Genomic DNA, 25,010 nt, shown 5'->3' with positions numbered 1-25,010 from the left:
GCGTGCCTCGCCGGAGCGAACCGACGCGGTGGCGTTAGCGGGCAGCCGTCTGTGCCGGCGTGGGCTGAAGTCCCCGCACCTGGTGTCTCGGCGGAGGCATAAAACGCGTGTCTCGTGTCCTGACTGCCCGTAAGGGTTATTTTGCTGCTTGGCTGTTTGGGTCGTTGGGGTTTTTTTTGTTTAGGTTGCGGGGTTTGGGTGGGGTGTTTTTGTAAAAGCTGGAGGAACTAGGGCTAGCCTATCAGCCCCCGAAGTGTTAGATGCAGACAAATCCTTCCCAGCGCTGTTTCCTGATCTGTTGAAGGCAATCATGAAGTCTCAAGCAGGAAGGCACTTAGGTGCTGGATTAAACGTGTTTCTTCCCACCCTCATTTCAAGTTTCACATCCTAAATATATCAAGACATCATAGCCCTGCTAGGTTTCCTCTCCAGCCGCCTTTGGGTGGGGGAAGGAGAAAATGGGGCAGGCCATAAACTTAATGGATGTGGTTTTAACAAACAAAATCCCCACACCTTTAGGCCGTATTTTACAAGTATAGAAAATAAAATGCATGAACTTATTTGAATGCTTAGCTTGCTTGTTTTTTAAACTTGGCCAGGTGCTCTAGGGTGTCCCTTAAGTCTTCCAAGTAGATTAAGACAGGCTCAGATGGAGATGAGCTAGAGAGCGTGCGCGTGGCCCAGAGGAATCAGTTCCTTGAGGATAAAGACAGTTGATCTGTGTTGGGCTTGTTGCTTTGACTTGCTGGTGGGTATTTGCAGTGCAGCATTGGAGAGAGAAGGGGAGGACGGCAGCCTGTTACTTGTATGGAGACTATTCTCACAGGGAGAAGGCTGTACCAAAACCATATTTTAGAGTAGTAGAACAAATCTTAGCTCTGTGCAAAAGTGAATTACCAAATGAGCGTTTGAAATCATATTATTTAATTTTAGAGCAAATTCATCAGCTAAAGCTCAACTGATATGAGACTTTTTACTCAATCTGCTTACGGGGTGCTAACTTCTAAAACTAAAGGAGGAAAGTCAGGACATAGGAACACTTGATTCAGAGAGCAGCCAGCCTTGTTGCTAAGGAGATGACTGTTGTTAACGTGCTGGAAGTGGGTTCAGGCTAACAGAGGAGGCTATTACAGCACCAACAATCTATCTCTGTGGAGAAAAAAAAGCATGTAATGTATTGCATGTGCAACAACTTCCTCCTTCTCTATAAAAGACTCTTAGAAACCAGAAGAATTGGTGAGTTTGGGCTGTGCTACTGAACTGCGGAAGCTGTCAAATGAGCTGCTTAATTTTGTACTGTACAGCTCAAGAATGGCTATTTAATGTTTAAGCCCATTTCTCTTGCTCTTTGCAGCTTTATCTTTCATTGGGCTTTTGGGTGTGTGCTTAGTACATTAAACCAGGAAAGCATTACTGAGACACCTGTTCTTGGGTAAAGGAATACTGAGCACTTAGTATGCTAAACTTGTTGATTCCAGTTTGTATTAAGTGATACTGAGTCAGTGTTAATGTAGTAGCTCTAAGTATTGTCTCTGATACATTATCCTGTTGTCTATTGCTTTGTCATTTCTGATGCATCATATATATTACTTATTCATTTCACAATTCGTGTTTGTACACAGAGTTAGATTGACATCAGTCAGAAAACTTGTGGCATCAAGACTCCTTTTTGTTCATCAAGTGTGTTGAATTGTATTCTGAACTGGAAAACCTCAACTCTGTGAACAGATGTGCTGGTGGTCTTTCAATGTTCATTTCCTGTTACTTTTAATAATGTGTCAACACACCGTTTGGGTTGGGGGTGTTTCTAATTTTAGGCTCTCCTACTCGGTAATGCAGTTCTGCAAACAGGTTTGGCAATTGTCTGCAGTTCTTGTAAGCTGTCCTCTGTATGTTCTTATAGGTAGATAAGTCTTGCTGCTCAGGCACTTCAGCTGTCTTCCTGTAAACTAATGCCATGCTGATGCTCTCACTGTAGGCAGAGAAATGTAGGCACACTCATGTGCATGGTTGTCTTGTTAGGGATGTGAAGAGAGGTGACTGCTAGCTGACAGCTGGGCTGGATGAAGCTCTGAACCTGAGGAGTTCCTCCAGCGAAACTATTTCTTCTGCTTCTGAAGGACAGCATTGCTAGCGTAGTCTATTTTAATTACGTTCTGGTGGCAAAAGATGATCTGCTAGCATAGACCTCGCCAAAGAGTAATACGACGATATCCTAGTGACTATGTAACTCTTGTATAATAGTCCCGAAAACGGACCATGTGGTAGAAAACCCTAAATACAAAATATTATAAGATGCTGATAGTTGAATTGAAATTAAGGAAAGTATATGAATTTGAGGGCCCTTTTCAGATTTCTACCTGACCTTATTTAAGTGAGGACAGAAGTCTGTGTTTTTAAGGTATGCAAAAATTAATCAAATTTAGATTGCATCATAAGTCTGCTGGGATGTCTGTAATGCTTGCTGACCCTTGGGTTTGGAGAACTCTGTGAAGATTACTTGTGGTGCAGTAGAAGAATCAAAGGATCAGCTTATCTTGAAAACAGAAAGGAAAAGGATGAGTATTCAGTTCCTTGCTGCTCTGGGATTCTTAGTCCAAGAGACTAAGTAGAGCACAGTTTATTATAGGGTCTGTTATTACTGCACTGCACCCTGGGGACTTGTGATGTGTTGACGTCATTGGCTGTCATGAGAGTCCCCTTCTGACCAAGTGTGGGAGAGGATCTTGGTGGTGCTCAGCCCTCCTCAGCCTTCTTCAGCTAGGTTTCCACCTGGAATGTAAGATTGCATTTCTGCTCCTGGTCTTCCTTTTCCTTTCTTACTTTACTACCTTCTGTGTGACCAACATTGTTTACATGCATGACCAGGGTAATAACTACAGCAGTAACTGTATATGGGTACATATAGACTGGAACTGGGGTTTTGTGTCTTGTGATGGCAGACATACCCATGTGCTGTGACCTTCTCTGCAGAAGAAACACGAAAAGCTGCATCATCTTTTTTGCTGTTGTCTCATGTTCAAAGAAGTAGGATTAGGTTAATTATGATCACAATGGCACTTAAAGCTTAGAGGGACTTTCCTTCCCAAATGATATTTCCTTTTAGAAGGAACAAGTAAGGTCTTGTTTTAAGTCAGTTGACTTGCAACTTAACTGCTTTAGTTGATAAGAAACGCGCAGCTATCATTGCTATATCAGGCTGTGATTGCTGTATTCAAACAGTTTGAAAAAACTCAGAGGTTTAACTTTCCACATAAATCATAGATAGTCTTTTGTTAGTCATCTTATGTTTGAGGATTCTGCTAGAATGGTCTGAGTTGACGTGGGCATCTTGAACTATCTAGATCTTGTTTAGGTAGCCACTTTATATTTTATTTTTGGAATATAAATAAACCCACTTTTTTTTCTCTAACTAAACAATGAAATATGTTGTCCTTAAATCCAATACATCTCCCTTATTCTTCCCAGTGCACCAGAAGAACTACTGCTGTATTTCTCAAAACATAGTCTATCAACTGAGAAATGGTCAGCAGGTTCACATTAAGCAGTATTTCCAGTTAAGTCAGATATAGGCGTGTAGTAGCTTCCTTTCTTCTTCTTCTTTTCCTATCTGCAGTATTTAGCAGTGGTTTGTTGCTCAGAAAAGTATGAGAATGATCATTTTATGCTATAACGGGTACTCTGGAAGAGGGGGAAGATTACAAAGAATAGAATGAAATGTGCATTCAGACTGTTGTATTGGCCACGTTTAAAGTCAAGGTGCACAGGACATGCTCCAGGATGAAAAACTATGCTAGTGACTGGAACCTGCACATACTGTTCCTCTTTCCACCTTTTCTTGTTGCCTAAGAATCTAGAAATCTGCCAGAGGTGAGTAACTTCAACAGTGTCCAGAGGATGTTGCAACTCGGTACTTAAGGGCATCAAACCCATGCAAGTATGAATATGCAGAAGTGTCTAGGCGTGGGAATGCACTTTTCTTGCTTATTTCCTTTCTGTTAATTCCCCTACTGACAAAAATAGTATGTAAAGCCTCTTAAGTTTGTGTGCCTATCCAATGGCTGCTGACCCAGTGACATTAAAAGCTGCAGCTAATTCTTGTATGTCATCAACTGTATATAAGTCCATAGCTGAACTGCCATCTGTTGTGTTTTAGAGAGATAGGGAATGGTTTTTTGAAAATGATGTTTGAAAGAGAAGACCTTAGTGTAAGTGGTTTAGAAAGACTTTACAAATTACTGTTTGCTCAGCAGGCTAGACCCACGTAAACTAGGGGAGAGCCATAATCCATTACGAACAGCATTACCTTCTCATATTTGTGGTGGCATATCATTGCTGACTAAAACTACTTTCCTGAGGGACCCGGTGAAAAAGTCTTGTTAAGACATGAACTCATACCAGAAACAGTTCAAGAAGCTGTTGGGATCCTTGGTGATTCTAGACACAGTCACCAATAAAAGCTGTGAGGGTTTAGTACTTACAAATCTTCTTCCAAATTGGAGCTGCCTAGTCTTGGTGCCAGTAAACTGGATAATGGTGGCTGAAGAGATGTATGTCATCTGCAGCCTTCACATCTGGCCTCTGACCTTCTTGCAAGACAAGTGTTTGCAGGAAGGAAAGCTGGTTAATACACCTTGCACTTGTTGCCGCAGAACTTCCTTGAGTTCAAAGCAATCATGACAAACTTTTGTTTGCCTTCACTTCTCTCCTTTCTTTGTTCTTTAAAATCCCTGCTCCTTACAATTTGTCCTCTAGTCCTTTGTAACAGATTTATCAACAATGTAATTGCTGATAACCAAAGATGAGACTTCTGTTGAAGGGGAAGAATATTGTGTAAGCAGGGATTACTTTTTCATCATAGCTGGTTATTTTAGGTCACTCGATGGAGCAACTCCTGAACCTGCACATAGCACTTCTGTTAGAAGGCTTCAACTCTTGAGCTGTGCCCATATCTATTAATGCATGACTTGTATCTACTCCAAAAACTCTTTGAACTCAGCTGGAAGCATTAAAAGTTGCCTCTCTAAATACTGTCATTTAGACTTATACCAGCCTGGGGAAAAAAGACATTTAAAAATGTAATAAGGGACAGGGAGTAAAGCATCTGTCTGAGTGAGATGGGTGGATTTGGACAAAGGTCTTTGAAGCTTTCTCCAAATGCAAAGAATAAATAGATGAGTTACCAAACAGTTGATTTTTGCTGACCTGCCACATGCTTAAGATTTTACAGCAAAAGTTGCACCAGATGAATGGGCAGAGAAATCTACATTGCCCTGGTTATGGTTGTGTGAGGCTGCAGATGTTACCTTCTTCTGTTGCTTTTGGTTTTCCTCGCCTGTTTTTTGCTATGTTGCTGAGATGGAACTTAAGAAGCAGTTAGTGCTGACTGTCAGGGGAAGGAAGGTGGATGTAGTGATTTAATATTAACCTGTTGATGATAGCTGCAGACTTCAGAGGTGATGAGCATGAAACTCTGCGATTAGCATGTTAACAGCTGTTGGATGCATCCTCAAAATCATACTTCTGCCTTCACGCTCCCTTCTCTGGCATGGTTCTTTCACCCAAAGGAAGTGAAACATTCAGATCTGCTACATTCTCTTGGGTTACCCCCTCCTTGCAGGGGCAATAAACCCGGTGGGGGGAGAGGGAGCTAAATCTATTTCATTCAGTCCCTCCACTCTGTATGGCAGTGTTAGTCAATAAATACTCTTGGCCTTTAAAAGGAAAACTGCAAAGCAAAATTAAAAGAAATGGGCAAACTCCCTAGTGTGGTGAACAAACCGAGAAGTAAGAGTTTTGTCAGGTCAGAACTCTTCATTCACATCAGGGAATTAAAATTGAGCTCCTGAATCTGGTAATAAGCAGACTTTTTTTATCATTAAACTCAACTACTACTCTTTCTCAAGTGCTCTCATTTGAAACTGTCTGTAAGCTGTGGGTTAACTGGCTAACCAGTATTTTTCACCTAGGCCTAAATAAAATTGCAAGGTAAAGTTGAAGTTTCACACATTTCTGTAAAGGCTGCCGTGTAGGACAAGCTAGTGCTGCTTCAGAGGCTTTTTAGAGCAGACCAATTTAGAAGGACATGCTTTGGTGCCAACTTTCAAAAAAGCTGTAAGTTCTGGAAACTTTGAACTTCTTAAGAGAGTAACTGTTCCTCTGTACCCTGTTTTGAAGGCAGTAAGCCTGTCTCCCAAGGTTATGAAAGCCCCAGAACCCAACATATATATACGCACACATAAATAAATGTTCTAGGAGATGCCTGGGAAGAACGTGTCCAAAAGCAATTTTGATACTTATATTCTCAAGTATGAGAGAATATGAGTGTGAATATCTTGTATATGGATCACATATGTAATGTTACAGGAGACTTAAGACCTCAGAGGATTTGAATCCTAATCATGCTGTGTGGCTGAGTCTCCATGCTGTGTCCCTTATAATTTGAGACTCCCAATTTTATTTGTAACTCTTCCAACTAACTTTCCTGGATGTATACTAGTGGTGTTAAATACGATTGAGGGCAGATTTCTAGGAAGCCATCTTCATTGTCTCAACTTACATTTTACTTGGAAGACTCATCAGCTGCAAACCTCCTTTCCTGTCTGGAGGTAACATACATCATATATAAAGGAGTACATTTTATTGGTTGGTAGAGACTTTTAGCTTCCATTAGCTGTTCTGGACAAAAGCTAGGCTGAGCTGGTTTAGTGAATGTCTGGCACTAGACTATCCTGGTTTATGCCTTTTTCTGGTCTCTAAATCTCATGTGAATGTTTGAAATGCTGTGGAGGAGGAGGAGGAGTTTCTTACAAATTGGGCTATACAGAAATTGTTGTAATGCATTAACACTGATTACAGTGCAGCAAACTTTAGGGCCCTCAGGCTAATAATCAAATCGAATAGCAGGTTTGTCAAGTGGTCTTGTGTTAGACTAGTTCAGGTACTTGTGTACTTCTAAGTGCTATTTTAATAAGCTTTCACAAGAGGGCAGAGTAGAATTTGCTCCAGGAATTGTAGTTGTCTTGAGACTTGCATATATCTAGAAATGAGCCAGCTCAGATTCCTTCGGTGTTAGGACAGCACGGGCTGTATTATTCATGCTGTCCACCTGAATCGCATCCTGTCCTGGGTGCTGTGAGGATCTTCAGTCGCTGCTCCCCAACAGAGAGTCCCAGAAAAAGCCACAGCCTCTCTCAAGTATCCCTCCCCAGTGGGGGGATGCTGGAGTGTGGAGGAGGAGAGGTCTGTCAATGTGCCCCCTGCACCACCACTGCCAATGATTGCTTGTTGGTTGTAGCTAAAACAAATACGTAGATGTTGTTAGCACAAAAAGCTTGTAGTTGTTAGCACAAGCTAATGCTGTGGCAAAGATAAGCAAACTCTTTGTAGGTTGCAAAAATAGTAAAGGAGATACTGCTTGAAAGCAGCAAAGTTTCCTTGCAACTTGTTGGTGTGGTAAAATATGACTAAGCAAGCTGCTTGAAGAGGAAATGTTATATCTCTAGCTTTATGAATCTTTAAGTATGTTGGCCAATTAATTTATTACAGTTATTACAATTATACCCAGGACCATCATCCTTGTTGAAACAGTTTAGAGTCCACAGAGAAAACAAGCTTCCCCCCTGTCGTGTCCCCCGTCCCCTTTCTTTAATAGAGGACAAACTGAGTTAGTTTATATTTTACCTGGAGCATCTCAGAAGTGTAGTTTCAATTCTTTGTTGTACCTCAATACTGTGCATTCCAGTAGTTAGCTAGAAGAGCTGCTTCTGATCTTTTGTCACTCTTTGAAGAGTTTTCTGGCAGGTTATCCCATACAATTCAGTGCTACCTCAATTAATGCAAGTCAATTGACATTTAGCATTATAATAGTCTCTGTATGTGAAGACTTTAACTCTTTTTTTTTTTTTCTTCCTCCTTCAGATTGACCCCAAAGATTACACTTTTTCTGGACTTAAAGACGAAACTGTTGGTCGACTGCCTGGAAAAGTAGCAGGGCAACAATTCGTCATTCAGGACTGTGAGAACTGTAGTATCTACATATTTGACCATTCTGCTACAATCACTATTGATGACTGTGTAAACTGCCAAATCTTTTTAGGACCAATAAAAGGCAGCGTGTTTTTCCGTGACTGCAAAGATTGTAAATGCATAGTGGCCTGCCAACAGTTTCGCACTCGGGACTGCAGAAAGCTGGAGGTATTCTTGTGCTGTGCCACTCAGCCCATTATTGAGTCCTCCACAGGTATGAAATTTGGATGTTTCCAGTACTATTATCCTGAGCTTGCTTTACAATTTAAAGATGCTGGACTGAGTATCTTCAATAACACATGGAGCAACATCCATGACTTTACCCCTGTGTCAGGAGAAAATAATTGGGGTCTTTTGCCTGAGAATGCTGTAGTCCAAGATTATGTTCCTCTGCCCAGCTCTGAGGAGCTGAAAGCTGTCAGAATTTCTACTGATGCTACTAGGAGCATAATACCAATAACTCGAGGGCGGAGACAGAAAAGCAGTGATGAATCGTGTTTGGCCGTGTTTTTTGCTGGTGACTACACAACTGCAAATGCCAGGAAGTTAATTGATGAGGTAAGTGACCTTTGTCTGCATTCAGCTTTTTGAATTTCCACTTGAACTTTCCTCTGGACAGCCTCTGGTACTCCCTGAAGAGAGAAAGCAGAGGCTCTGCTTGTCTACTAACCATACTGATCAACTGCACTGTTAAAACCTTAAAGCGAGGTAAGAGACTGGAGCTCAACTGATCACAGTTGTTTTACAGCTGACATCCTGTGATTAGCACATCTGTCCTCTAATAGTTCAGTATACTTTTCCATCATGGCACAGCAAAGCTATGTTCTGAAGAAAATGTGTAGCTGATTTGATGCACTTGGCCAAATGTAGTGTAAGAGATTGGCAATGCTTGTGAAAGGGATACAGCCAATTAACTTGTTAGCTTATTGCCCCAAAAGTCACAGCTAACAAAACTGTCCTGAAAGTTTTTCCAGTACTAACAGAGACTTTTCAAAAAAAGAACATGTTAAATTGTAGCCTCCCTGCCACCCAGTATTGGAATTTTTTTTCTGGAAGAGGCAGTGAGTGTTTGTCAGGGTTGGTCAGCTGTCTTTCATTACTTAAATAGCTGGTGCTGTCATTTTTATTTTTCTTTTCCCTGTGAAGCAGCAGCTTCCAGGCTTGGCTGAGTTTGGGCTTTCCTGGGGCTAAAATCTGGGAGTGGCTGGCTGCTTTTAGCACCCTGGAGTGCCAGGGATGACAGAGCAGAGCCAGCAACCATGAGCTACAGCTTCTGAGATATCTGCAAAAGCTGCTGATCCTAGTGTATGATCAACAAAACCGATGGAGCTCTTTCCCTGGGGCTTTTAACTGCAAGGAAAGCAAGCTGTAGGGGGTTTCCATGCCCTCCCACTGCCCAGTTGGATTTTTACGGAACTGGAGCTGCTAACAGCTACTTGAGTGAACGGAGATAATGATACTTATGGGTTGTTTTTTTCTGAAGAAGGAATAGCTACAGTAAAGAGGGTAATAGGTGGGTTCTCCTGTGTTAGTAGTTCTTTAGAAATTAAGAGTTAAGATGCTAAAAGATTGGTGAGATTCTGTGGAAATCTTACTGCTCTGTAGCTTAATGGATGCTTTGGAAGTACAAATACAGTTGCTCCTTCTCCACATGCCTTTAGTTTCATATTACATTTGAAGTAAAAAGCTGTGTGTGTTCGAAAGTTTGTAACTATTTTTCCAAAATGGAAAACTTCAGCAGTGGATAGATGAGAGTTTGAGCTAATGCTCGACTGAACTATTGCAGGCTAATGAGAACTAACTGCTTGACTCCAGATGCTGAATGCTTTTAAGTCCCATTAGTTTCAGCTTGTGAGGGATTGGGGAGAAAAAAACACAACCCTGGGCCATAATATAAAACAAAACCATTCACATTTACTCCTCTAGGTGCACTAGGGCAGAGGAGAAAATCTGGATGAATGGAATGAAAATAAACAGAAATGTAGAAAAAGCAAATGGTCTTTCAAAAGAGCAAAAAGGGTCCCTTTGCTCTGTGGCTTAAGGTGAATGGGGAAAATGGGTCTATTCCAGTGTAACCTGGATACTTGAGCTGGACTCTCTGCCTTTAGAAGCATTTTTAACATGAATTCTTTCTCTGTTAACAGATGACTGGTAAAGGCTTTCAGCTGGTACAGACTAAAGAAGTCTTAATGAAGGCAGAGGATGCTCACAGAGTTTTCCAGCAGCGTGCATCAGAATTCATTCCACTGCTTGACAAAGGTGTGTGTGTGGTGTTTTCCTTCTCTTCTTGATACAGTAATCTAGCTATCACTGGAGAGTTCTGGAGAAGAAAGAGGAATGAAGGAGAAATTTGTGTTTCAAGGGCATAGTGTAAAGCCAGTTGAGATGAGTTTTGGAAGCCTCAATGAGGCCTTAAGCCAGCCAAAACGCTTGAAGGCATCGGAAATGAGCTATTCCACGTGTATTTTGTGGCTCTGCCCCCCCTCTAGTGGTCCAACCGCATAGCTCAGGAGCAGTGGCACATGTGGATCTGTCTGGGGTGGTAAAAAGAAGCTCATGCTTTTGGACTACTTCTAACCTATCACGATTGCTGCTCAACCACCTAGATGTTCCGTGTTTCTGTATACATATTTAAGCAAATCAGTATAGATGTGTATAAAGCAGGCAAGCGTTAAATTCCTGTTTATAACTGCTGTACTCTCAGAGTATTTCAAAAGCCTTTTTATTGATCTGACTATAATTGGTTTTTGTCTCTTCCTGCAGAATTACTGACATCTTGCCATCTGTTATATGCTAAAGCTCAGTACACGCTCCCAAACTTAGTAGCAATGTGCAGTTTTTTTCATAGTAACATAAGAGGTCTGTGATGCTCATTGCAAGAATAGGACAGAAGTTATTGTACTTATCAGATGACAGTCTAGTTTAAGGGCTCTTTTGCACCCGTGTGCGAAGAAACAACGTGTTCAGAATGAAACCAGAGAAAGGGGATCTGCAAATAGTGGGTGAGAACAAGTCTAAAAATCAGGCAGTTTGCTATCTTGGGACTGAGGCAAAAGTGCCTGAATGACTCAGTCCTGCTCCAGATGTCTGAAATGGTTCACTATTTGAGCAGTGTAGTCTGACTCACTTCCATGGTGCCCTGCGCTCCTTAGTGTTTTTATGCCATTGCTGCCTTTCAAGAAGTAAAACTGGACTCCTGCCAGAATCTCTGCAAAAATGAGGATGGAATTGCAGATATTTCCTTCTCGGATAACACTGTACTTAGAAGCTATGGTTAAGTGTTTTTAATTCTTTATCCTGCATTATGGCTGCTCAGGCAAAAACCATGAAACACTTCTTGCAAGCTTTGCAATTTCCTATGGGTTGAGAAATCTACTGTTTCAATGCCAAGCTTAAAAGTAGTATTGATTCTAGATGAAACTATCTTCTAGGTCCGGTGGTTGCTTTAGAGTTCAATGGAGATGGTGCTGTGGAAGGATGTCGAAGCATTATAAATGATGTTTTTAGCGGGACCAAGGTAAGCTGGTGTATTGCTTTATTGGCAGAAAATGTTACAGAATGTCTAGGATACTTCATGGTCGAACTGTAGTGTTGACATACCGCACAATCTTTTTAGGTTTCTGAATAGTAAAATCTGAATATCCTTTCGTTGTTGTTGTTTTGGTTTTTTTTGTATTCAAAACTCAAGTTGCTTGTCAGAGACAAGAAAAATTGCCCTAGGAAAGAGAGTACTAAATCCCCATATCCATTGAAAAATAGAAGATTTCCACTTAAAACTGTTATTTCACGTAATAGTAAAAACAAGTTCTATAAATATAGTGGGGAAAAGCTCTGCTCCAAGTCTTATACTGAAGTCTGCTTTGTGATGTCCTAGTCTATTAAACCCTGATGAAGATAATACGGGACTTCAACTTTTTTCAAGGTTTACTTTTGCTGTGTAGGATATTGCAGAATGCCTTTCTTCGAAGGCATTTTTCTTTTTTCTTCTGTCAGCTTGTTTTACTGTAGCTTCTTTACACCACACCTCCTCTTTTCTTGCTGTCCCCATTTCTCTGAATGTCAATGATTTTGAGAAAGTTTCTGGAAACAATTAGAGCACTCCTGGTAACCAGAAAGTGACAAACCCTTTGCCTTCAAGCAGCTGTTCAAAGAAGACTAGAATGTCTTTGAGATATAGTGTCCATACAGCTCCTTGCTGTCTTTCAGTTCCTTTTGAAAGAGTTACTTGGAACTAGACTGCCCAGTTTGCTTTTTTTCTGTTTGCTATTGCACCAGCAAAAACCTGATATGTAGTGGGCCTTAATTTGGCGCTCTGAGTCTGGAGAATATCAAAACTACAGTCTGGGCAGTGTTGTGATATTACAGATTCTTCTTGTGACCCAACAGTCATCACTGCAAATTTTACCATAAAAATGGCCTCTTTAAGCAGGGTCTTACATTGGCTTTTTTTGGTGTGCTTAGCGTATTATTTTTTTTTCATACAGAACAAAGCTGATACTGGGTAGGTAATTCACTGGTTATTCTAGATCTTTTTCTCTATTCAAAGACTGAAGTGATATTAATTATTAGAACAAACAAAATTTTATATTTTCCTCACTGAAATGATTGGTATCTATTATTATAACACTATGAATGCCCTGATCTGAGATGCATCCAGAAACCTCATGCTGTGTACTTCAAGCTGTGAAGTAAGCATTGTTCTTGGAGGTGATCTGTAGTGTTTAGGTTCAGTTCCAAATGTGAAATTACTTACTGCATCTGGATTTAAAACTTCTGTTTACAGCCTGGTTCCATAGTAAAATCTACCTCATTTATTAAATACTTGCTGCACTGAATTAAGAAGCAGAAGTTTGGGCTTCCTGGGAAGTGTATATATATTTATTTAGATAAAATGTAACTCCAAAACTTCTGATAAACACTGGGTTTGTGCATGGATCCCTAGATAATTGGATATCATCAGTATACTTTTTTTAGAAAATGTATTTCTTTCTTGGGATGTAATTTAGAAGCAATTTAGGGAATAATGAACTTCGGACTTATTACTACCAGGAGGTTCAGGAATGCTCTATAAAATGGTTTCACCTCATTGTTGGTGGCCCTTATCGCATTTGAGAGTTGTTATAGTGCTCAGAAAGAATTATAGGTATCCTTGATCAAGAAACAAGGACAAAAGCTCTTAGGAAGACATGTGTTCTGTAAGACTTTGAAGGAGATTAATCTGCTTTTAAGCAGGTGGCTACATTTGCATTTGAAAACCACAGTTAAAAATGATTAAATTAATCTGTTAATAACCTTAATTTCAGCAGGTTTTTGTTTCTGAAATAAATCTAATAAACAACTGTTGATACTCTAGTAAGGGTAGAAAAGTTCTTCAGCAATAGCACCACCAGAGGTTTTTTTGAGTTGTTTGGTGGAAACAACGTGTTAGAAGGAGAGCTCTACCCTATGCACTTAAGCAGACTTCCTATTTGCGTGCACTAGCTACATCTGCACTCTTTACCTCTGACATTCTTTCTAGGTGACCTTCTGCACTTTTTTTGGTGTGCTTTCTAGTATTGTTCCTCTGTCTCATCAGTTATTCATAAAATACTGTGCAAAATGTAAATTGTAATATCCTGGTAGGGAAGGATGCTAAAAGAAGGTATTCAACTGTTGTGACCATGGTACCAATTGCTGTCGCACCAAACAACTGCCACATGATTACCAGATTTTTCTCAAGTCCCTACAAACAGAAGTCTACCATGCATCTAAGCAACAGTCTAGAAAACTACTTGCTTTGTGATGATTTTTTTTTTAAGTGCAAATTTACTGGGCAACAGGATATTGATCTTAAAATGTAGTTTGAGTAAGCCAATTCAAGAAACTGTCGTAGTTTTGCATTCACGTGGTATTCTGAGCTGAAGCAGAAAAGTGGTGACTGTAGGAACATAGTTGTATGGAATAACCCATTCCTACCATCCCAGTGCACTTCAGAATAGCTCAGTTGGCTATGCCAACACTGATGTGCTGAGACAGTGATGATTTCCTCTTGAGGTATAGAAAATATAAGAGAGTAAGAATTAAGTTTAAGTTTTTGAGGCTATCACTTGCATGTTGAGATTGGTGAACAGTCACAACACTGTTACACTGAACTATTTGGGCATTGCCTAAGGCATTGGTAGTTGATTTTCTGAAAGCTTTCAAAGATGACTGTCCTAGAGTTTGGACTTTCACATGCACTGATCAATTTTGCAAAATGCAAATGTAATTGAAGTTATTTAAAATAATCATCTGATGAAGAAGCAAGTAAGTTTTTGAGGGAAATATAGTACAAGGGAGTCTGTCTTACAAACTCTGCCTTTCTGTTAAAGGAAAGCTTAATGGTAGTCTAAGGTTTTTGTGTATTTGTTACCCTCCCACCTCTTCTGGACAGAGTTTGACTTTACCAAGCAAAATACATTTAAATGGATGCTAGCTGAAGCTGTGACCACTGAGTAATCAAGCCCAAAACTTTTTCATTCCTATCAGTGGAAGGCTAGGGTTACTGCAGCTAGTGTGTCTGCTAAGAAGAGGTGATGATAACAAAGGGTGTATGAGGGCTGAGGGAATTCTAGGACTATTCTGTCACACAGTGGAAACCAACAGAGTTGTGCCTCATGAAATGCAAAAATGAAAATAACCATTATGGGCTCTGAATGAGCAAAGACTACTTGAACTTCTTTATTAGTAATGCATAACTATTTCCTCATTTAATAAAACAGGTTTTTGTATCGGAGAGCAAGGCATCAGCAGCTCAAGATGTAGACAATTTCTACAACTTTGCTGACATGCAGATGGGAATGTGAAGTTTAACATGAAGGTGTTCACATATGGTTTGTCTTGGCACTTGGATGTCACTTGGCTTGAATATTGTAGTAATACCTGAGAATTTTTGTCATTTGGTTTTGTATTTCTCATATATCCCTTTTATAAAGCTATTGGTGCTTTTAATACCATATTACCTGAACTGGAGTAAATGGCATAGCTCCCCACATGCGTTGTGTTTGAAACTTATATTTCAACTCCAGAAACGATGGAGGTTTTCTACTAACTTTTTACGGTAATTTCTAAACTTCTGTTGACACTTGAATATTTCTTGTCAACATCTAATGGTAATAAGTATTTGAAAAGTGCAATGCTGATCCAAATTTGATGCAGTAGTAATTGTTATCTTTAACTCGGACACGTTGTTCAGAAAGTGCATTTATGTGAAACTTGCTGTTCAAAACTTTCCCACATGCAAATGTGTCTTTGACTTTTTCTGAAAGGCTAGTCTGAAATTAATTCTCCTTATAGCATGCTTTCAGAAGCAGTGCGTGACTTATAAGTACATCTGGCTTATTCTGCTTCAGCATCTTTTTTGAATAAAGTTGTTCGCAGCAGCATTTGTGCTGAGAGTTGTCATAACAGCATTCTGGTAAGTGAGCACTCGCCAGGCTCTTCTGCTTTGAGGTGAATGCTGAGCATGAGTGTTCTGCTGAAGATGCTCCAAGGTCCACTCAGGGTCTCTGGCGATAGAGTTGCCTCCAGTATTCCCAAGTCATGTATGGGATATACATGATGTTCCCTTGGACTCGGAGCAATTAGTCTCTGGCACCGTTGTTCTTTGCTAGAAGGGACATACAGCAACCAGGAGTCAGAGAAGGGCTCTGATGGCATTAAAAAAGCTCTTCCTCGCTAAACCCCAGGACAAGGGTTTTACACTCAGTAGTAGTACTGAAAATTTGGCTGTAAAGTACTACACACTGCTGTAGGGTTTATTTTGGATTAATTCTAAAAACAGACCGAAGAAGTGCTACTAACATTCTGGGAGATGCATTTGAATAGTGGTCAGTAAGGATGCTTATTGCTATATAGTGCATATTAGAATGCAAATCTATATGGATATTAAACATGATTGATGTATTTTTGCATAGCACATCCTTACTGATTTTTCTACATAAACTTAAAGCTTATGTCCAGGTTTACAAGCCCTCTGTAATACTTGAACAGATTGTGCGTGAAGATACACAAAACCAAATTTCTTAAAGTTGTGGCTTGCCACTTTGTGTAGCTTTTACAATCCATTGAATGGACTGGGGCTGTGTTGAGGTGCTAAAGCAATAATTTCCTCATTATGGTCATCTGTCAAAAGGGAAGATCTTGTGTGTCTTAACTGAAAATGAGTCTCAACTCATCAGTTTCACAGATCTTGAGCTCTAAAAGTGGGTGGCTAAAAACATCGCTTTCTAAATTTTTAGAATTAGCACATGAAAGAATCTGTTCTCCTGAAATTCATAATTCTGTCATGCTCAAGAGATGTTCTGAGCTGTGGTTTTGTTGCTACTAGGCAAATGCTGGCCCTTAGATTAAACTATATATCAAGAATATGTCCTTAGAACCTCTTGTTAAAGTTAGGTATAGATTAAATAAGGAAGAATATCTCCTGAAGTCACTAAACCATTAGTGTACTGGAGGTAAGAAAAATGTCACTTTTCTGAAATGTTTTTATTTGACAAAGTGAAATAAAATCAAGCTGCCACCAGATTCTGACTGGTAGTGGAAATTACCACTATTTGCACTTAGCCAGCCAGGACTTTTTTTTAATATGTGCTAGGAGAGGCTGTGAAAACAGCTAAAAATCATAGATTGGTCTCCAAAGTACTAGTGCAACTCATCAATGAACATTTGCAGGAATTATTCTAGACACGTACAGTAAATGTATTTTTCTGGTATGGACAGTACATTAAAATTGTGTAATGTACTTCAGAACTGTCATCTGTAATTTATCTAAGCAGTGCATATATTGGACTATCTTGGTCTCTAAACTTTTACATATAATATTTCCAAACTTTTATATAATCATGTGTCAGTGTGTATGTTTTTAGTTTATTTTTTGTATCATTAACCTGCTCTGGAAACTAAGTGCTGGATTGATTTTTGTGACTACTTTTGCTGGAGGACAGAATAATTAAGTGAAAATTAACCCAGGCTTGAAACAGTGGAAAAACTTTTCTACATGGTAGGAAAGGGCACTGTTGCCTTTTTTTTTTTTTAAACATTGATAGCCTGCTTACCAACATAAAGAGTTTTTAATTAAAAAAACCCTAAATAATGAAGGAGTTTCTCAATCCAATTATTTATCTTTTGACTTCAATTTCTTGCTAACAGGCATTGAGAACACTTGTAGCCTAAGCATCAGGTATTGTATGTGTTATAGAATGGTATGTGCTTCATGTAGTCTTTGTACATTTGTTTATGTAATTTGTATTGCACTGTGAATGTGATTCATAATAAACATTGAAAATCTAAACTCTGGATTCTGGAAGACTTTTTAAAATAATGAAATTTTGCAAAACATAATTACATTAAGTATAAAACCTGAATTCTGTGTTTAAACAGGGACTTTAAATAGGTACTCGCATCTAATTGAAAATAAGCATTAATTCTGCAGTCATCCACCCTCCAAAAAAGGTGGATTTTTGACAGCAGGGATTTTTCCCTAGAGTCACTGAGGATGTGATTACCTTTATACTGCAGTTTTCCTAGTAAAATATGGAAGAAGGTATTAATATATCAAGCTGTAGAGATACAAGTACAGAGATTCCTGGATGGAGACTGTTAAAGCACTTCTCCCTGACCTGTGTGCACATGTGGCTGTTTCTTTTTGTTTTGTTTTTTTAACTTGTAAAAGTGTTGTGCTTTTTAACTGTGCCTACCTCTTTGGTACTAGATGCATGCTAGTGATGTGCTCACAGCAAAAACAGATTGTGGTGGTTATACTAGTAGAATTGTTCATTTAGAAAGCAATTCCTTTGAATAGCCAATTTAACATCTGAAAACAGGTAAAAACTCCTGAAAACAGGTAAACATTTAATAAATTTCCAAACTCAGCTTTCAACTGGTCAGAAATGAGGATCTTCCAACTAGAGATGGTCTAGGGTAACTTTCATGAAGTGTAAATGTTTGCTAAGAACATGATGTACTGTATCAATATAATTTTCTTTTCAATAGGTAGAGTTAAATTTAAAGAATCAAAGCTTTTGGTTTACACTTAGCTATTATCGTACAATTTTACAGTTTAAAAAAAAATCTTGTACCCCAGTTGTATCTGAATTGCCTAGTAATCTTTTTCTATGTAGTATCTAAGTCATAGCAAAGCTGTCCTAAAGTATTTTCACAATTTTTACCAATTGCATCCTCAAATACTAACATGCAGAAGCTTTGTATCTGTGCCCCAGTTGCTAGGAAGTCACCCGTTTTCTTTTGGCATATCTAATAGTCATGCATAAAATGCATGGATTTAAAAGTAATCCACATACCAGGCTGCACTTACGTAACTGGGACAGTTTGGGTTTTCTTTCAGTTCCAAAAAGCAGCCTGAAACTTTTTATTCAAAATACGTGCTTCAGTCATTCTGACTAATAGGGGCAAAAATTAGTTTTACCAACTTAAGCGTGAGCGACAGTTCTGTAGCTGAATATGTTCTTCTCTTAAATGCTGGCTTTTAAGTGTTTAGGCTTTATTCATACAGCATTCAGCTTTCTGTGCATATTTAAATTAGTGTTGCTGATAATATCTTCTAGAAGGCGTCAATTACCCAGGCTTTTTTCCTAAAGATTTAATAAAAGCTGTTGTGAAATGAATCTTTTAAGACCTAGTAGCAGCCCAGGTGCCTGCCTGAGTAGTTCCTAAACTCTAAGATTTTTGCTATCACATTCCTTTTTGACTCCTTTGGACCTTTTTGCCATTTCTTTTTTGAATTAATGAGTAAGCCTTCTGAAACCATAAGGGTGACAGTGTCATGGTTTAACCTTAGCCAGCAACTAAGCACCATGTAGCTGCTTGCTCACTTCCCCCCACTGGGATTGGGAGAGAATTGGGGAAAAAAAAAAAAAACAAAACCAACTCGTGGATTGAGATAAGAACAGTTTAATAGGACAGAAAGGAAGAAAGTCATAATAATAATAATGAAATAATTGGTATATACAAAACAAGTGATGCACAATGCAATTGCTCACCACTCACTGACCAATGCCCAGTCAGTTCCTGAGGAGCGATCTGCCCCCACCAGCCAACTCCCTCCAGTTTATATACTGGGCATGATGTCACATGGTATGGAATATTCCTTTGGCCAGTTGGCGTCAGCTGTCCTGGCTGTGTCCCCTCCCAACTTCTTGTGCCCCTCCAGCCTTCTTGCTGGCTGGGCAGGAGAAGCTGAAAAATCCTTGACTTGTTGCTAAGTAGTGTTTAGACTAACTGAAAACAACAGTGTGTTATCAACATCATTCTCATACTAAATCCAAAACATAACCCTATACCAGCTACTTGAAAGAAAATTAACTCTATCCCAGCTGAAATCAGGACACACAGGTCTTTGGAGGTCTGCAGGAACAGCTCTTCTAAGGCATGTTTAAACCTGATCTAGAACATCTGAATTCTAGTCCAACAGTATTAAAAGCTGTAAGTGTTGATCATAAGCAAGGTGTCTAGCATGCATGGGTTTGAGTGGGATGGTGCATAGCGGGCTGTAGCACTTCATTAATTTTTGTGCTGTAGTACTGCATTCTTGCTGTGGTATATGTTGGAAGGCAGCTCTGTGGTGGTCCACCCCGTTCCCTGGACATTGCAGAGCTCACAGTACGAGCTGTAGCAGTTTGCTGAGGATAACAATTCCTGAAAAATAATGAGGTGCTGTATTGCCAGCCTGGAAGTTCTTCTTAAAGCTATCTAGTCTGAGCTCTGTCAACACAATCGTATAGGTATGGGAAAACTTTACAAGCATCAAATCTGCTAAAAGCAGGATGTACAGGAGACTTCACCAAATGGCTGGGAGTCACAGTGTGTTAACAGGCCAGACATGAATATCTTGGTGTCCAGTTTGATAGAAGAATGCTTCTTACTGCTTTCATCTCTTCAGAATGCCTGGTTGCCATAAAACTGTTGCTGGTAATGTTTGTGGTCATGCAGTCTTCCTGATGCATATGTAGTCATCACTGGTTCCGAGTAAGAGAAGAAAAGGAGGGGGAAGTGAGAGAAGCTTTTAAAAAAAGCTCTGAAGTTTTCCAAGTACACAAAGAAAAATGTGCAACTGCTCATTCCTTTATTTTTTTTATGCATCTAGTGATAATATCCAGCTACGTACAGTTTCATGGCTAGAGTATCTGAGCACCTTCCCAGAATGTGTTTAGCAATGTGACCAGCATCTGTAAAGCACGAGTCATCCTCTTTCCAGTTGCACAAGGCTTTAAAATTGCCATTGTTGTCAAGGGTCTAAGAGATCTTCCAAATACATGTGGATTTCCCTCATAGCCTTCTGTTAAAACCGCTATAGAAAGTTTGTCCTTAAAAGCATCAGGTAAAGTTGATAGATAAGAAATTACGGTGAGGTTATGAGGCTCTTGAACAGCGTTTAAATGAGTGTTTGTTTGACATTCCCAAACTGCAAAGGCGAAAAGCAATGTGCTATTACAGATTTTACCCAAGTGATGGGGCTAAATTTAAGGCTAGGCACCTCTGCGGTACTGAGAGCTGAAAGGACTCTGTGTCTGGATGACAGTGGTATGTATCTCTCTGCTTTTCCAACTTCATTTTATCACAAGTATTGTGGTGATGAAGTCCCAGTTCATAGTCATGTGAGAATTTCCACTTTCATTTTTAGGTACCTTTTGTCATAGTGAAGAAAACTTGAAAAGTTATTTTGCTGTTTGAGACATTAAACTTGTGTGTCTCAAAAATGTAAAAATTGAAACTTTTGAGGGGGTGGGGAAGGGTGGAGTTGGCCGTTGACTTGTGATTACTGAGCACTGAAGGGAGCAGCAGCCTTACTTCCCCCTACTCACATGGATGCTGACTGCTGTAGGGGAGTTTTCCCCCAAACTGTGCATATGGCGACGTATGGCAGCTAACTTTCCAACTCTTTTAGGCAAGATACTCAATTTGTTTCCTCACTAATACAAGCATAAGATGTATTCTTTGATTCTTTTTTGTTAGGTACTTACTTGCATGCATTTAAGGTATGGAGCCATAATACTGATAGGTTTTGAAAGCTGCTGGCAGTCCTCTCCATTCTGTGTTACTGTCTTAGAAGGAGAAAGATAAATCAAAGATCTCCCTAAGCACAGAACTTTGAACTTGTCAGATCCTGGGAACTGAAGCTGGCACATTTTGCTTTAAAGAGAGTAAATGCTTCATGATTGTGGAAGTACTTTTTTTTTTTTGTCTGAATGTGCTGATCTTTGTATGAGGGGAGACCTTCCCCCCCATTTCTGAAGTCCCTCCATAAAAACCACTTCAGGGGCTTTTTTTTAAAGGGTTCTGGAGATTAAATGGAAGGGCTGTGATATGACCCGAGGGCATCTTTTGATAGCTGCCCCAACAGGTGCTAAAGGATTGGTTTCAGTGTTAAACACAATCTTTTGAAGCTCTGAGTGCTCTTTGCTTCTATTTCTAATAGTGAGTATCAGAAACATTTTTAGTCATGAGAGGGTTTAAAGACAGCTAGCCATCCTTAGATGAGATTCTGCTTTGCATTTTTTTCCACAGAAGAATGAAAGTTACTCCACAGTGATAATTAGCGCTCTTGTTTGCAGGTGGGTGTTTGTGCTTTATGGTAACACTTCAGTAATTTTGCTCATTGTGAAAGGAAAATAAGGGAGTTAAGCTTTTCTGTCTCTCACCAGTAGCTACCAATGCTTGCTCTGGTTTCAAGGATGTTGTATTAAGATTTCATCAATGGTATCTGATCTAGTGATGAAGCCAGTTTTATGCAGCATCTACACATTCCAAAGAAAGGTGGTATACCAGGCTTTGGTATCTTGTGTATTTCTTTTATCAGAGTCAAGTAGAATCGCTGCCCATGGAGGCTTCTACGTGCAGGCTGGGAATGCTGCAAAGGCGTGGAGGTAAGGGGTATGAATTAACCTCCCAGGCCTTTCCAGTTCTTATTTCCCCCCACTACTCCTCTGTGATACTATGGCATGTTTGTTGTCTTCTACTCTGGCATCTGATCAAAGACAGCAGATTTTGTAGAAAAAATACTTTCCTGCTGAAATTCATTGAATACTTCTAGGTATTTCAATTAGAGATGCTTCTTTTGTGGCTCCAGTCCATGTTAAACTCTGCGTGACCCTTCTTCTCAGATGTTAAACATTACCTCAGTGTTACTTTCTTAATACCCTAATATACTGTGGGCAGCCTTTGTATGGCTGAATAATGACTTGGTTCAACTTGAGTATGGGATACATGTATACACTATTTTATCCTGACCATCTCTTTTATACTTCTAGTTTCCAGAGCATTCCTCCCTTGGGAAGACTGCATGTTTGTGCTATATTTTATCAACATGTTAACATCTGGCTTTGTAAATTCCTTATAGTCTCTAGGTGCACAAGAGCATCTGTACTTCATCCTTTCTTGAGAAAATGTGGAAACTGTGTTGCATATGTCTTTAAAAAGAACAACAGTGTACAATGTGCTTGCTATTTATTCATCTTGCTCGGTGTTCCTATACAAATGCATAGTGAATGTAAAGGAAATTCTGTGTAAATTCTTATCAAATGGTAAATAGTTTGCTAGAAGTTACACAGGATGAGATAATGAAAAATTTACTTGCACATAAAAGCACTTATTGAAATTAGTAGCCCCATGGACTTTCTGCCATGGGTTTTCCTGTGTCACCTATCTTTTGTCCCTGAGCCCACCACATATAGCTGTGGATTTACTGTAGAACTAGAGGTTTGGATGTCATCTTCTCCTGACATGTGACAGCCAGCACAGGGGTGTGTGTGCAGTTCCAGGCATGGGAAATGAAGATAGCTGTGCAACACCTTTCCCGGGTTGGGCTGCATCTGCTCCTGATGAAGTCATTCATATATAAAGTAATCTGGCAGGAAACTGCTAATAGGAATGTTTCCTTCACTGATGGGAATATATGTTCTTCATTGTCCTTCAGAATGAAGGGTACTTTAAACACTATATATATATATCTATATACACACATTCTACTAAGCAGGTTTCATGGACGCACAAAAAATAGAACTTGTTTTAAAATCCAATGAAAATATTGGTACTTGAAAATAGTTTCTGTTTAGTTTAACTCAATCAGACTTTAAATTCCTTTTATGACTACAAAACAGGTCTTTTTCTATTGCGCGTGGACTTGGTTTTATCACTCTGAATGTTCTTCATTTTGGACTTCAACTCTCTTGTCTAAAAATCAGTGTTGCCTGCCCTGCTGCCTGGACCAGCCGGTTTGATATAGAGGATTCTACAAGTGGTGGTGGTGGTGGGGGGAGCGTTCTTGGTTTTTTACTTGATGTTGTGGTTTTCTGAAGCTGCTCAGTGTTTTCCTGGCAAGTATATATTAATGAACAGAAGCAAATGAGGTGATCGATCACTGGTGCGTGAAGGAAGTCATATGTGTCAGCATCACCGTTTGGTTGCGGTCTAACTGCATTTGTAGAAAGCTACACTTCATATTACAAACAGGAATATTAACCAGCTACTCAAAAGAAAAAAGATTGTATTTTTTGCAGCAGGTAGGAGATCCACGGAAGTCCTTGCCAGCAGTGATTTACAGTCAGAAGCCTACATGGATTCAGTGAAAGCTGACTTGGACAAGTACTTGGAGAAGTGATCTGTTGGGGGTTATTAAACAGACGCACCACATCCTGCTTGGGAAATCTGAGCAAGAAGTAGTTGGAGGCTTTCAGAGTACTTGGGGGAAGTATCTTACTGTGGATGCCCACTTGGGCCAGGAGGAAGTCGATGGGGGGGCCCATGACTTGGTAGAACAGGCAGGAGGCTGTTGAGCCAGATGGAACATTTGGCCTGAAACAGTGCCTCCTTTCTTAACGACCTGTTTCACCTCATCTTTCGGCTGCTGTCTGGAAACACTGTGGAGGTGCAGCTCAGGCACGCCACACTATCGCTGCCATGCTTGCTGCTCACCACTTCGTTTCTTTTCCTTTGTACTCTTTGTTATTATATTCTTGCTGTTTCTTCTCTGTGCCTGGCCTAGAGAGAAGGTTTGTATCCCAGATTTGAGACCTCAGGTTCGATTTTCTTCTCTGCTGAGTCTCCGTGGCCTTTCCGTGCCTCCGTCACTGCGTGCACGAAGAATGGGGCTGCAGCAGCCGAAGGGTGTGCTCCAGATCAATCTCTTTGCGGCAGCCCTTCTGGTAAGGAAGGCAGAAGGGGTTTGCAGTGTGTTTGATGCAAGTGATACTTGGTAATAGCAGTACGGGAAATGTGTGTGGGGCCTAATAATGGAGAAGGTTTGCGGAAATCTTGCTGCTGTTTCCTTTATTCTAACTGATGCTGCCTGCTGTGCTTTCTGTCAAACCTTGTTTCGATGGGGAACTCTGTCAGGGGCCGAACGATTAACACCGGTAGCTGGCTAAAAGCTGCCCTACAGTAGACTTTATGCTCGTCATTTTACAAGTTGTGCCACTTGTGTAAAACGTTCTCAATTCGGTGCCGGCCCGGGCGGGGGTGGGCGCGCGGCGCCCTCGGAAGCTGCTGGAAGGCGGGTGGGATGTGGCGAGGCGCCCGGCCGCCCCTGCCGCCGGTCGCCCAGACCAAAGTTGGGTCTCGGTAGCCAGTGGACGCCGGCCAGGCGCTGCCGCCCCCTTATCGTCTGCCCTGGGCACCTCGAAGGCAGAAGCAACGCCCGAGCGAGGCGGGAGCCATCTCCCGCCTCTCACCCGGTCCCGGGCGCGGTTCGCTCCCCTCAGCCCCGAGGCCCGCGGCTGAGGCCTGCCTTCCCCTCAGGCGCCTTCCCCTCAGGCGCCTTCCCGCCCGCTGGCCGGGGCGGGGGCCGGCTCCGCCGGCGCAGCTGGCAGGAAGGCCCGGCGCGGCGCGGGCAGGGAGGGAAGGGAAGGGGAAGAGGCGGGGCCTGGAGCCCAGCAGTGTCAATAATACAATAGGGCTCTTGTGCGGCTGCTGCCGCCGGAGGGGGGGGAGGAGGAGGAGGAGGAGGGGGG

General features: G+C 40.7%; 2 protein-coding genes across 2 annotated transcripts in view; both read left to right on the top strand.

The window, feature by feature from the left end:
- Positions 1–15,292, top strand: part of RP2 (retinitis pigmentosa 2 (X-linked recessive)) — a 17,791-nt gene extending 2,499 nt beyond the window's left edge. The window contains exons 4-7 of the mRNA XM_010580486.1: positions 7,921–8,586; positions 10,173–10,287; positions 11,460–11,545; positions 14,769–15,292. Of these exons, the coding sequence (XP_010578788.1) occupies positions 7,921–8,586; positions 10,173–10,287; positions 11,460–11,545; positions 14,769–14,852 (951 nt within the window). The 3' untranslated portion in view covers positions 14,853–15,292. The remainder of the gene's footprint in view (positions 1–7,920; positions 8,587–10,172; positions 10,288–11,459; positions 11,546–14,768) is intronic.
- JADE3 (jade family PHD finger 3) overlaps positions 11,487–25,010 on the top strand; it is a 77,637-nt gene continuing 64,113 nt past the window's right edge. The window contains exon 1 of the mRNA XM_010580459.1: positions 11,487–11,545. The gene's annotated coding sequence lies outside the window, so the exon portion shown is untranslated. The remainder of the gene's footprint in view (positions 11,546–25,010) is intronic.

This window comes from Haliaeetus leucocephalus, unplaced genomic scaffold (assembly GCF_000737465.1).
Source record: "Haliaeetus leucocephalus isolate CR32 unplaced genomic scaffold, Haliaeetus_leucocephalus-4.0 Scaffold712, whole genome shotgun sequence".
Classification (NCBI taxonomy): domain Eukaryota; kingdom Metazoa; phylum Chordata; class Aves; order Accipitriformes; family Accipitridae; genus Haliaeetus; species Haliaeetus leucocephalus.
The sequence above is the reverse complement of the archived record's forward strand: the minus strand, read 5'-3'. Positions and strand labels throughout refer to the sequence as shown.